Source organism: Ammospiza nelsoni, chromosome Z (genome assembly GCF_027579445.1).
Source record: "Ammospiza nelsoni isolate bAmmNel1 chromosome Z, bAmmNel1.pri, whole genome shotgun sequence".
Taxonomy (NCBI): Eukaryota; Metazoa; Chordata; class Aves; order Passeriformes; family Passerellidae; genus Ammospiza; species Ammospiza nelsoni.
In genome coordinates this window covers 25,303,897-25,316,990 of record NC_080669.1, presented here as the reverse complement: position 1 = coordinate 25,316,990, position 13,094 = coordinate 25,303,897, and the positions used below count along the sequence as shown (strand labels likewise).

The following is a 13,094-nucleotide window of genomic DNA, read 5'->3' as shown; positions in this document are numbered from 1 at the left end:
AGGCCATTTTTAAACTGCTAACACGAATAGAGATACTTTTTGTTTATTGTTTAAAATCAAATGCTTAAATTCATCAAAGGATCACAGATTTTGAAATATTTTAGTGATTTTTTTTTTCCAGCAGTTTAATCCTTTAGAACAGCTGAATGCTGTCCTCATTAGCTCTGAATGTCTTTGCAAGCATGCAGTAGTCCTTTACCAGAGGCATTCCTGCACTTGCAGAACAGGGCACAGCTGTAGGAGATGTCGGCCAAATAGCAAAGCAGGCTAATCCTATCTGCCTGTCTGGTGGTAAGTTCTCCCCACATGTGACTCCCCACCAGCGCTGGAAGATAGACTGGTGCCTTTTTACTGCAGGGGAAAACTACACAATGCTTTTACTGCATTGAGACAGGAGAAGGCTTTTGCTGTTTTGTCTTGCCTTGTTGTTTACATTAGAAAGTTGTAATTGTCACCAGCTATGAAAATCTGTTTGAACACAGTCTTTTGACTCTCACTTCTGCTCTCAGTAGGCCCAGCAGCTCTCTGGTGCACCATGCCATGCCTTCCCTTCATTCAAGTCACAGAAATTTTGGAATGCAAGAGGTTTTTCTTTCAAAGGTGTTCAGTGCCCCCATACATTGTGTCAGGGCTCACTTCACTAGATGAAACAAGCCATAAACAAATAGATATTTGACTATTTAGAGTTATTCCGGTTAAAATTCAGAAGTCCTACCCTCCTTGGCAGTTTCTTATACCCTAGCCTGGGGCACAAGATGAAATATGAAGAGGGACAGAGCAGTACCACCACAGCCCCCATGCCACAGTTGCACAGATGTCAAGAAGGAACCTGTGATGTCTCTTTTCAGTATCTGCAAAATGGAGCTGTTCCAGGTGGCAGATAGCCTGGCAAATTGTCTGGACTCATTTGCAGAGCCATATGTCTCCGTCAGAGTTGTATTTTCAGTCTATTCTGTAAAGAAAATGTTCAGATCAGAGCCTAGCCCTCAGCTTTCCCAGCAACCTGGTGCTGCCTGTGAGGGGCAATCAGTATTTCCTCCACTTGCATTTTGGCTGATGCTGATTGACCAAACTAGGAGCTAGGGGGCTAGGATTTTACCTTGTGGGGCTGACCATCACCAGTTCAGCATTGAATCAAGGAAGTGCCTTTTGCCAGATCCCTTCTTTGTGGTTTTTTTGCCACAAAAATCTTTGAGGAGCTGTCAGAAGGGAAACTGATAGCCATTGATTTGATATTGATGCATGTGGAAGTGTGAGACTCTTTTTCAGCTTGATGTGCCAAAAAGTGTTTAAACTTCCCCAAAAGATACATAATGAAAAAGATTAAAATTGTGCCTTTTTCTGGAAGATAGAAATACGAAGTCATCTTCACTCACCGTAAGTGGAGAGGGTGCAGGCTTTGACCTGTATTTCACATGTTTGTGCCTCCCCAGTCACAATGATACCGTGCACTGTTGGAGTTTCTCTCTTGTGTTTTAGAAATGTCAGTGTGGAATGGAGAAGCACTTCTAGTTAGAGACATGAAAGTCACTAGATGTCGAGTACAAAAAAGGAAACTACAAGGGATGTCTGCTGACATCTGAAGGATATTCTTTGCCTTCCTACTTTGACATTTTAGTTTGAGGATGCGTCACTGCTTTGCCATTTCTTCTTTTGCTGTTAATGTGTGCATCTGGGAGTGAGTAGAAGTGAACACCTTAAGAGAAAGTAGATTTTATTTTGATAAAAGGTGTTGTAAAGCTAAAAAAGAGGTGGGGGAAATGCAGTGTAAATGAACGCATAAAAGACCCGCACATTTCAGTAAGCAAAACCACGTTTAGAAGATCCCATTGCAAATTAGAGCAGTATCAGAGATCAAGGAGTTTTTTTCCCCACTTATGTTCTGGGGTTTTTTTTCATGATAGCATGCTGATAAGTGTTTGTCATGTTCATATGCTTCTGTATTGTTACACAAGCATTTTAGTGTGAATTTTTTACTATTACCAAGGTTGAGGAACATCAGCTGCGAAGGTTAGAGTAGTTGATAAGCTGTCTAGGATTAATGTTTGTTTTAAAGTTCAAATGTCTACATAAAAAGTAGGCTATGTTTCTGAAGAACTGTTAGCATGCAGAATACCACAGCCTTACTGGCACCTTCAATCCAAACATTTGAAAATAACACTTTCTAACACATTTGCAAAAAGCTCACAAAGTTTATTTCTGTGTGTTATTATTCATTGACCACTGATTTCTATCAATTTGCAAGAAATCACCCTTCCTTTTGTGTGATGGCAGAATAAAACATGTTTATTGTTGGAATAATTAAAGGTCTTTTATTTGGCTATGTAGCCAGAGCTAAAGATAAATAGCTTTATGTTTTTTAACAAACTTCAAAATAGCTGGCAGTATGATGAAGTATCTATCTCAGTAATTGGAAATGAAGACCTTAGCTTTACACCTGAAGTAGTCAAGGAAAAGATAATACAGCAGCTTGGTGTTTTGGGCACAATAGCCAGTGTGAATAGTACTGGATCAAAGGATTTGCTAAAGTGGAGCACATGCTGACTTTTTTTAGTGTTTTGAGAGTTTAGAAGACCCTGTGGCAATGCAGGCTTCCTCAAAGCCTAAAGCCTCCAAAGACTCCTTTGCATGTCAAATGACTTCACTTCTCTCAGCTCCCTCGGATAGTTTCAGGGTGGTTGATTCAGAGGATGCAGAGCCCCAAGATGTGATGGCCCCGCCTGGACTACTGCATCCAGCTCTGGGACCCCCAATGCAAGACAGACATGGATCTGTTGGAGTGAGCCCAGAGAAGAGCAGTTGATCACAGGGCTGGAGCACCTCTCCTGTGATGACAGGCTGAGAGACTGGGAACTGTTCACCCTGGAGAAGAAGAGGCTTTGGGAAGATCTTTACAGCACCTTTCACTGCCTAAAGGGGGCTGCAAGGAGGCTGGAGAAGGAATTTTTATATGGTGGCGTGGAGTAACATGACAAGGGGGAGTCTCTGTGAACTGAAGGAGGGTAGTTTTAGGTTAGATATTAGGAAGACATTTTTTACTGTGACTGTGGGAAGGCGCTGACGCATTGCACAGAAAGGTGGTGGATTCCAAATCCTTGGAAGCTTTCTGAGTAACCTGATCCAGTGAAAGGTGTCCCTGTCCATGGAAAGTGGGTTGGGGCTATATGACCTTTAAAGACCCTTCTAACCCAAGCTACTCTGACTTTATACTTCTATGACAGTATGGCAAGTGAATCACACTAAATGGCTATATTTGTTCTCATTACACTGGAGAGTCGAGAGAAATTGAATGACTTTAAATTTTAATGTAATGCATTTAAAGCACTCACTTTTACCTCAGATTTGTCAGAGTAAGAGCATGCAGTCAGTGAGTTTCTACTGATGATTGCTGATGATTGATGAGGCCATGATTGGTTCATTTGTGTGTCCAGGCTCTAAGCCATTTCTTCGTGACAGTAGACATTCAAAGAAAAGCAGGTCTCAGACAAAGCATTTCACCTACTAGCTAATTCTCCCATGGCTGTCTTCTCACTGTGATAGCATTTCATTTTCCTTCTCTGATTTCAAATGCAGATGAGACTTGTATATTATTGGTTTGGGCAGTGTGCTGTATGAGTCAGGCGCTCTTCATTACATGTAGAGAGACTCCCTTATCAGGTTTGGGCTCTTTTGTGGCAGAGACAAGGTGTTTGCCACTTCTAGATGATGGCTTTGGGTGCAGCAGTGCACAAGGAAACTTCGTGTGTAAGTGCCCCGTACCTTGAGGTTTTGGTACCAAGCTTAGCCTGGATATTTCCCTGCAGACAGGCAATTCTGAATGACAGATGGAGACTGGAAGCAAAATGAATTCAAGCAACCAGATAACGTCAGACGTGTTTCTTTCGCCTTCATGTATGAATACAGCCTCAGCAGTGTCACAGTGGCAATGAGCTCAAGATTCAGCAGAAGCAAATCTTACAGGGAGTGGCATTTTTTTGAAGTAGCATAGTACAGTTTGAGAAAAGGACAAGCCTTTGAAAATAAAATTCCTTATCAGGGGCTTTAAGTCAGTACTGTTGGAGTACTGCATTGCTAGGAAACCGCTTCATTTACAGCCATTAATGAGTCATCTTCTGCTCTGACTGTTGAAATCTGTCCCAATACCTCTTAATGATATTTTTAAGGCTATAAATATTCATATTATTTCTCCTGCTCTCAGAGACTCCATACAGCGTTTTTTCCTAAAACCAAGAGTAAATTTGGCTTTTTGGAAATGGATTTTTAAGAAATGTTGATGCTTCACCTATTTTAATATGAAAATAAAATCATAAAAGGAAGACACAATTCCTTGTATTCTCCCTTATGTACCAAGGAAAACAAAAACAATAAAAATAAATGTGCAGGGAAAAGAGTTTCTTCATAAAGCCAAGCAGGCCCTGGAAGTGTTTTGCATCAATATCAATGTATAGAGAGGACTGCAGCAAGTATACAATGGGTGCCCACATTAAAGTGAAGTAGCTGCAGCTGTGCTTCCTTCCTTTTCACTGGGTTACAGCAAATTCTTAAAATCACTAAGCCTGTTTACATTGCCAATTGAAGCTTCCTAAGGTTACAACTTGCTCTCCATCTAGACAAGTGTCTGCAATTATGGTTGCGAGATAACTTGTTGCAATATAGGAAATAGCACATGTCCACACAAGCTGTTAGGTGGTGTAGAACACCGCACCATGTTCTGGTCAGGCCCTCAACAGGCTGTTGTGAAGGTGAATCGCTGGCAGGAAAATTAAAAAGCAGGCCACTTTTACTCTTGTATAAGCATAGCTGTTAGTCAATGACGCCAGCAATTTATTTACAGACGTGAACAGGACGGGGCTGCTGGGAGTGTCTCAAGCTGTTTATTTTTCAGCATCAGTCTCCTTACATAGTTATGACAAGGGAATGATGCTAACAGCTCACAACCCAGGCAGCAGGCCGGAAAACTTAATGTTACAACGTACTTTATAACCTTCTAGACCAATCACACAAAGCAAAAGCATATTGACAGTAATTCTATCCAATCACCATAAGCACACGTAGCTTTGGTTAAAACAATGCTTGCTTATTTCAAATACAATACCCGTTTATAAGAGACAACGCACAGAGCTCCATTCATAAGCTTAACCTTCCTAATATCTTGCTAGACAAACTTTCTGCAACTTAGAAAGCTAGACAAGCACTAATACATAGCTTTATTGTTCTATTTGCCCATGTCTTTTCTACAGCTTAAATAATTTTTCTGCTGACTTATCTCATAACTGTTGCTTTTAGCTCCACTGACAATTCTGCTGCATCTGAGGCCTGCCTTCTGCAGTTTTCCTAAAACCCTCTGAATTTTATGGATTCCCACAATTCCCCCTCTCTGTTCACCCAAAAAGAAACCTTCATAATCGTGTCGTTTATTACTTGTGTTTCATAGCCTTACTATAATATTTTTGCTTATTATCTGCTTAAAGCCTGTTCTTGTTGACACTAAGCATTGCTATATTACAGCACAGCAGTTTAATGCTGTGAAGGTCCAGTCAGTGGAAAGGGCATAAATCATGCCTGACAATAGTTACAAGTCATTGTTCAAAAAACTCTTGTTGATTCCAGGGTCTTAACTCAAAACCTTCCTCCATTTCTGTACCTTCATCCACCATCTCTGTGAGATTTGAGCATTTTCTGTGAATCCACTTCCTACTTCTCTCTCTTGTATGATAAATCTTCTTTGACCATTTTGTTCATCATTCGTCGCACACACTGAAGTATGCAGGGTATTACTATTAATATCACTACCAAAACACCCAATACATAGAGACCTATCTTGCAAAGTTCCCTTAGCCAAGGTTCAAAGCTCCATTCTTGGAACAAAACATCTAACCAGGACCCACCATCTTCTTTAATTTGGGCTGTCAAATCTTTCAGTTTTTGTATGCTTTTGTGGATGGATTCAGAATAATCTGACAGGTTCATACAACACAATCCTTCAAATTCCTCACAACCATGTCCTTGTGCCAGTAAAAGAAAATCAATTGCTGCTCTGTTTTGAAGGGTAGCATGTCTAACACTATCAACATTGGTCAACATGTCACTAATTGCAGTGGGTGTGGCATTACTTTGTTTACTCAGCCAACATCCAACCCGATCTAATTGTTTCAATGCCAGTGCTGAAGCCCAATTGGGGTAAAAAAAAACCTGCTGAAACCCTTTTTGCAGCATTCCAAGGTATGAAATCACTTTTACAGTTCTCATCACAATGACGAGCAGATCTTGTTCCACTTTGTTTCTTTCTCATGACCACTTTGGCAGTGGGTGTAGTTACAGTGAGCATCCCAATGCGACATGAGCCACCTTCAAGGTGTGATGGAATGCCCTGCCAAGCCCTATTTCCACAAATGAACCAATATCCCTTGGGAAATTGTCATGGATATTGGTCAGCCTCAGAAAGCACATCTGAACTGTTTGAAAAATTACACCAAAACCTTAAGTTTCTGTATGCAAAATAATGGGGAGTAACATTGTACTTTGGAGGATCACTTTTCGCCAACCACTAGCTGTAAGGTAAAGCAAAAATCCATTGTTAAAGAACTAAGGATTTCCAATTCTTGGGGTTCAGATACTGCTCTGGGAAGTTTTTTGGCCCCAACGTTCCAATTCAATGCAGGATTGTTCCCATTGTCAATTTCATCTGGCTCACCATTGGATTGTTTTTTGACCAAAGGCAAATCTTTTACTGACACACCAACCAGACAGGTTGAGAAAGGTTTTTCTGGTTCTGAAGTAGACAAACATATAGTGTCTGAGCCAGCTGCCTTGGCTAAGGTCACCCAAACATTTGGTTTTGGTTGTTCCACAGGCAAAGCTGCACAACAGAAAACAATTAAAACCCACCAACATCAACATACAATTTGATTTTGCTCCATTCTGTTCATTACTTAAGTTTTGGCAAAATCCTCACACATATATCAATTTAAGAACTTTGCTTTTGACCTTAAGATAAGATTTGACTTTGAACATCTAATACAAGGGATCTACAACCTAACAAAAACAAAAAACCCACACTTTTGCCAAAAATCAACTCTACGAAACAAACATTTGACATACAATTGACGCACTTATAAATAACATAGACACAAAATCAGAGTTTGCAGGTTCCACCGATGCACAAGGAACGTCAGGCGTGCCCTGGGATCCCTCTGTTCGGCTCACATCTGTGTACTTGCTTCCTCGGTTTCAGACTCACCAATATGTTCTGGAGTGCGATATGGTTTGACGTTTTTGGCTCGGACACACTTAATTCCTGCACCTGTAGAGACAGAAGCATACCCTTTGCCCCAAGTGATTAATCGGAAAGGACCTTCAATTTGTCCAGTCTCAGGGTTTCTAATTAAAACAGGAGGATTTTCTTTCAGTTTTGCCTGTGTGTTATTTGAAAAATGCCTAAAAATCACTGTATCATGTTCTGCAACCGAACTGTTTAAAAAATTAAAAACATACAAAGCTTTGTTCAACCTCATCTGTGGTGTTACCTCTACTCCCCCTCTCTGTTGATCTAGAATGAGTTTTAATGTCTGATGTGCCCTTTCAATAATTGCTTGGCTTGTGGGAAAGTGAGGAATACCAAAGATGTGACAACCACCCCATTCTTTTAGAAATGTGGCCAATTTTTGAGATATATATGCAGGACCATTGTCAGTTTTTACTTTCACACAAAGATACGGTAGCATTTAACTTTTGGACGTTTCTGCCAGTGCCTTTACCACTTTTTTCTCACATATTTATGGTGGCCATGAGCTAGAATCTGTTCTTGTATGCCATCTGAAGTGCAGCCCAGTTAATTAATTCAGCACTGGGAACTGGACTCCTAACATTTCCTGAGAAGAGAGCCCAAATACTCAGCTATTCATTACCATTTGAGAAAACTTGAGTAAATTGATAATCCTAGCTTGGTTCCTCCTCCCTCTTCCAAGCCCAGTGGCCTTGAGGAATCAGTCTTCTTTCAGGACATGGGGGGCAACTCTTGTGATGCAGGTTTCTGGCAGAGAGGGGTCCACCTAGCACCCTGCTTTCATCCCATGGGGGACTCCTAAAGAGTAGGAGTTTCACATAGAGGCAGGGAAGACTGACCTGCCAGTAGGCAGAGGTGTGGACAGCAGATAGCGGATCGGATAATGTCCTGTGATGGAGGTAGGGGTGGCTCACAAGGATGTATTGAAAAATGACATTGGACATTTTGGTTGCTTCAGAAGCCCACATTGCTACGACAGACCTGTTTGTGGTCTGAACCAAGCCCTGCTCAGTGATTTGCAGAAGGGATAACCAGTTGTGATTTCTGCATGGAGAGTTAGGAGACATGGCAGTGTTGAAGCAAAGCATCTCCCCAAACATTGTTTGTCTCAGCAGTCATGGTGGTTACTATGAGCTTTTAGAGTGAGCAAACACTGCCTCCTGGGGATCAGCCGTTCAGGTAAGGGTGGGCCTGCTTAGGGAAGGCAACGTTCATGCACTCTGAGTGACTGTTCTATAGATCAGGTTTTATGATAGGCAGAAACTTCCCCAGAGCACTTCTTTTAAATAGTAACTGGGAACAGCAGTAATGTGTCCATTTTCACCAAGCTAGTCATTCTGTGCAGTCTAGATAATGGGATTATTGCCATCCTGTGAGTTGGGGACCCCATGAATGACACTAGAACATGTTCCTACAAAATTAATGGGTAGGCAGGAGTTCTGCATTTGAAAATCTAATCTTAAAACCTTGGAGACTGATTAAATTACATCTCTGAGCCAGGAACAAAATGTAGCTTCATGAAAATTGTGCTCTTGCCCTTTTTTTTTCTTTTTGTTAGCACTGGAGAATGATTTGGGGCTTCAGTGGCTGTTTAAAAGTGTGTTCTAATCTCATGATTATTTAGTCAGATGCTAGGAACTTCAGTACTTGTCCAGAACTCTACTACTGGTAATATGAACCTATAGGGAAGGGTAATCTGTTTTAGTCTTACACCCATCTTGGTGGCTTCTGGACAGCCAACAGTTTGTCTGAGAGAGGATGGTTGTTGGATGGTTATTTTCCAGATTTTCTTTAAAAGCAAAGACTTCTCTTATACAGAAAAGCATAAGCAAGTATCTTCATTTGGATTCATGAATATGCCTGTTTTCCAGCAGCCTGCAGGAGATTTTTTTTTATTATCCTCCCTTCTTTCAAGCCTGGATAGTGTTTATCTGTCAGTAAGAATGGAAGACAAGACCCTCTGTTGAAAGGGGTGGGGAGAAAAGTGCTTTGGTTGATGCAGTGACTGTTATTCCAGTATAGGATGTTTATATGGTTTTTTTCTGATTTCACAGGAAATACTCTGAGCTTCACATTTACAGAGCCACGTTGGCCGACGCTGGGGAATACGTGTGCAGAGTGAGCAGCAAGCTAGGAAATGACAGTACTAAAGCCAGTGTTGTCATCACAGACACCAATGGTAAGGCTTGACTCATTATTTTATTGTCACATTCAGAAAGACCATGTGTTTAAGCTGCCAACTGGACAAAGGGCTTGGAAGCAGGACAAAGCTTGGCACATGACGTGGAAGCACTGAAATCTTTTAGATATACTAAGAAAACTAGTTGAGCCTGACTTGTCTGTTATGTGGTTGAGATGTTCAATTTGCCTTATAGGCAAATGGGCTGTCTCCTACACATTTCAGGACAGATGAGCATTTTCTGTGTAACACCAGGTCTAAGACACAGTCTAGTCAAGATTAAAAAATGATGAAAGGAATATTATTCTAATTCCTGTTATGCACAGTGAGGGAAGTTGCATTTAACCTAAAACATATCACAGTCTGAACTGCTAAACCAGCACTTCTCACTTTAAGTAATATTTGTATTGCTCTGATTGCCACCATTTTTACTTTCACATATGTTGATATGTTTTTGTTTTGATTTCTAAAACAATAAACACAAAGGCATGAATGTATCTGAAGGAAAATTATTCAAAGGCTTGAGTGTGATTCAGATGCTTTAATTCAGGTATTGTAATTTGAGGTTGGTTTAAACTGAAATCATGTTTTTCCAGTGTGGCTTTGGCTAATTCAGGTCCCATAATTCAAACACCAGTGTCCAGCCAGTTGTGAAGTATGAAAAGAAAAAAACGTATCCATATTAGCAAACAAAGCTGAAGTTCTCTACATATCATATATGAGTTAAAGATGTTATAGCAATGTGAATTTACCAGGCGTGCTTTTCTGTTCCACATTTCTGTGCTCTTAAGTGGGAGATAGGCATTTACATAAACAGAAAACCAAATGTAAACCTTTTCCAGTGGGATTTGTCTTTGTCTGTCTGTTGTTTTGTAATCACACAGCAATTGCTTGACTGTATTTACTTTGTGTATTTGCTATTCTATTTCATCAACTAAAGAATCTCAAGTGCTAGAATTTCATTCTAGCTGTATGGTATTATAATCATAAGCAGATGTCAGGAGACTGATATAAAAGATCAAGTGTTATTTACTGGAATGTTGTTAAGAGGGAAAATAGGTAGGTGTTTCTGTTTCCGTGAATACAAATTTTGGTTGCTCATTAGCTGCTTACATGGAAAGCTCCTATACAGTTTCCGTAACTCAACTGTAGGCACTGTGCCTAGGTAGTGTTACAGATAAATGCAAAAAAAAAAAAAAAAAAAAAAAGCTAGCTTGACCATTTTCTATTGCTTTCTCAGACAAGGAGCAGTGTCATGGGAGTGCATGCAGGAACCTCATTCCTTTGCTATGTGACATGGATTTTTGAACTTCCTTTTGGGCTATGCTGAATGGCTGCAAAACACACCTGCTGCTAGAGGGTGGGAGCTTGGTCCCAGTAGAAAGTATTTGTGGCAAGCCCTGCTATGTGCATCCATAACATATATGTTAAAATCTATCTAATTGTGTTATGAAGTGTAAGTTGTTTAAAATACAGCCATGCATGCCAACGCAGGGCCAACTGGAATCCAGTCCAAACCTGCCAGCTGGCTCTTGTCTGTAAAGATCTGAACTGGAAACTCAATGATATCTGGACTGGAACATCTCAGTGTTATTTGATCATCTAGACTCAGGCATGGCAGCATTCATTGGTGGAATAAATCAATCATGCATATTTGGTTGCTATACATACATCTGAGCCCCCTCTGCTTACTGTTCCTCATAAATTACCAATAAAATTGTTCATAATTTTCCTGCTAATGGTGGAATTTTCCACCTGGATTTGAGAAACAGCATGGGCAACATCTGGTTACTTAAGAGCAATAGATCCTTATGGCCTCAAAGGGCAACATCTGCCTTGCAAACAGGGATGGACCCCCTGCATGGGTGACCTTCTCACCCCTCCTTCCCCTGCATTCCCTGACCTCTTCCCCTCGCTAGCTTAATGACAGATTTGGGATCCAAACTCGGTAATGAGCCCTGAAGGGCAGTCATTACTTGGGTCCTGTATAGCTGGGAGGTCCTGCAATATTCATAAGAAAGAATTTAAAACTAAAAGAAAAAAAACAAAATGGCAAACAAAAATCCAGTATATTTTACTCTTGTTATTACCTGTTAATGGGCTTTTGGGGGAGCTCTTGGGGTCCAGTGTAGTCCAGGAGTCCCTGTAGAAAACTAAACTGTAGGTTTCTGTGAATGCTGAGTCTCTCAAAGTGAGCAGAGAGATTGCTTTCTTCTAACTCCAGCAGGTAGGGTAACAGTGAGGTAAAGAAAAATGCGCCAGAGGGCCTGACTTTCTTATGATACTGGTCTGGTGATACTGGTCTGGTCTGCTGTGTGAACCATAACTTAAGTTATGACCTTTAATTTAGTGACTCACCTGGTCATATTTATTATGTATGCCTTGCTGTCTGCAAACTAGATCTTCCTTTCCCTTTGTGCTGGTTGCTTTAAGAGTGAGGGTAGGCAAGGTAATGGGCTTTCTAGGAATGGGGTTATTTTTATTTCCACTGTAAGGTTAGTGTTTTTCAGCATCTAAAAAATAAAAATCTGCATTTAAATTCCCTAGAATTTTGTCAAACTAGGAGTATTTTAGCTGAAATTTTCTTTACTGGCATATGCCATGAAAGAGAACCCCAGAGCCAGACCAAAGGCCTTGTCTCTAATATCACCAACCACTGGACATTAGGAATAAACATAGGAAGAACAAGGCAAATGTGTCGGTATTTTCTCCCCAAGAATACAAAAAGCCATACATTTTCTACCACTAAGGTTGCTGTTTTCAATTCTCTGCTCCAAGCATAGAAAAATTAATTATTTCTCGATAAAACAGTTGTAAAATATTTTTTGTTGTTTTCAGTGAGCAAAGACTTTTTTTTTTTCCTGATCTCATTCCCCAGGTAAACTTTTCTGTCTAAAACAGTAATATTCAGTGCAATAGTAACTCCTTTCCTTCTTACTATTATAAACATTGTTGTTATTTAAAAATGCCAAATTTGCTTTTGTGCAAGATTTTGCTACACATAAACATGAACATACATCCCACACAAACAGTTTTAATCTACACAGACTTTTAAATTTCTCCAGTTTTACTGAAAGATATATAAATCTTTGTAGATAGAGCCACGTGTGTGGATTAAAAATGTAACAAATATAAAAATAGCTAGACAAACACAATTTTTACCAGTCTTAATAGCAAGTGATAGGAGCTATTCTCTTTTAAATTTATAATGAGTGTAACTTGCCCACAGGATATGAGCTGCCTTCTTATTTTCATTCACTCATACTCATATATGCTCACCTAAGATTGTAATTGAGGTCAGAAGAGAGGCATGAAGTTCTCCTGGTGGTGTATAAATAGTACACAAGTTTGCTAATGCAATAGTAACTGGGTTTTTTGTGCATCCTCATTTCTTACTTTACCCAGGCGAAATTCTGCGGTGAATTTTTCAGGGATTTTCTCATCAGCATAGGACCTCATTATACTTGATGAATAACACTGACAGAATACTTCACAGCACACCCAAAGCTTTCAACTTACTCACAAAACTCTGTATTTAGGCAACTAGCTAAGTGATATCTTTTTGATAAAGAGTCAAGCATGCTCTATCTGCACGTGGTGTCAGTCTTTTCCATTAAGACCTGTTGGCCT

At 40.2% G+C, this 13,094-nt stretch overlaps 1 protein-coding gene across 3 annotated transcripts in view; it reads left to right on the top strand.

Moving 5' to 3' along the window:
• NRG1 (neuregulin 1) overlaps window positions 1-13,094 on the top strand; it is a 179,061-nt gene that overhangs the window by 31,327 nt on the left and 134,640 nt on the right. For all 3 annotated transcript variants that reach the window (XM_059492730.1, XM_059492729.1, XM_059492731.1), the window contains exon 3: window positions 9,340-9,464. In XM_059492730.1, coding sequence (XP_059348713.1) covers window positions 9,340-9,464 — 125 coding nt within the window. The remainder of the gene's footprint in view (window positions 1-9,339; window positions 9,465-13,094) is intronic.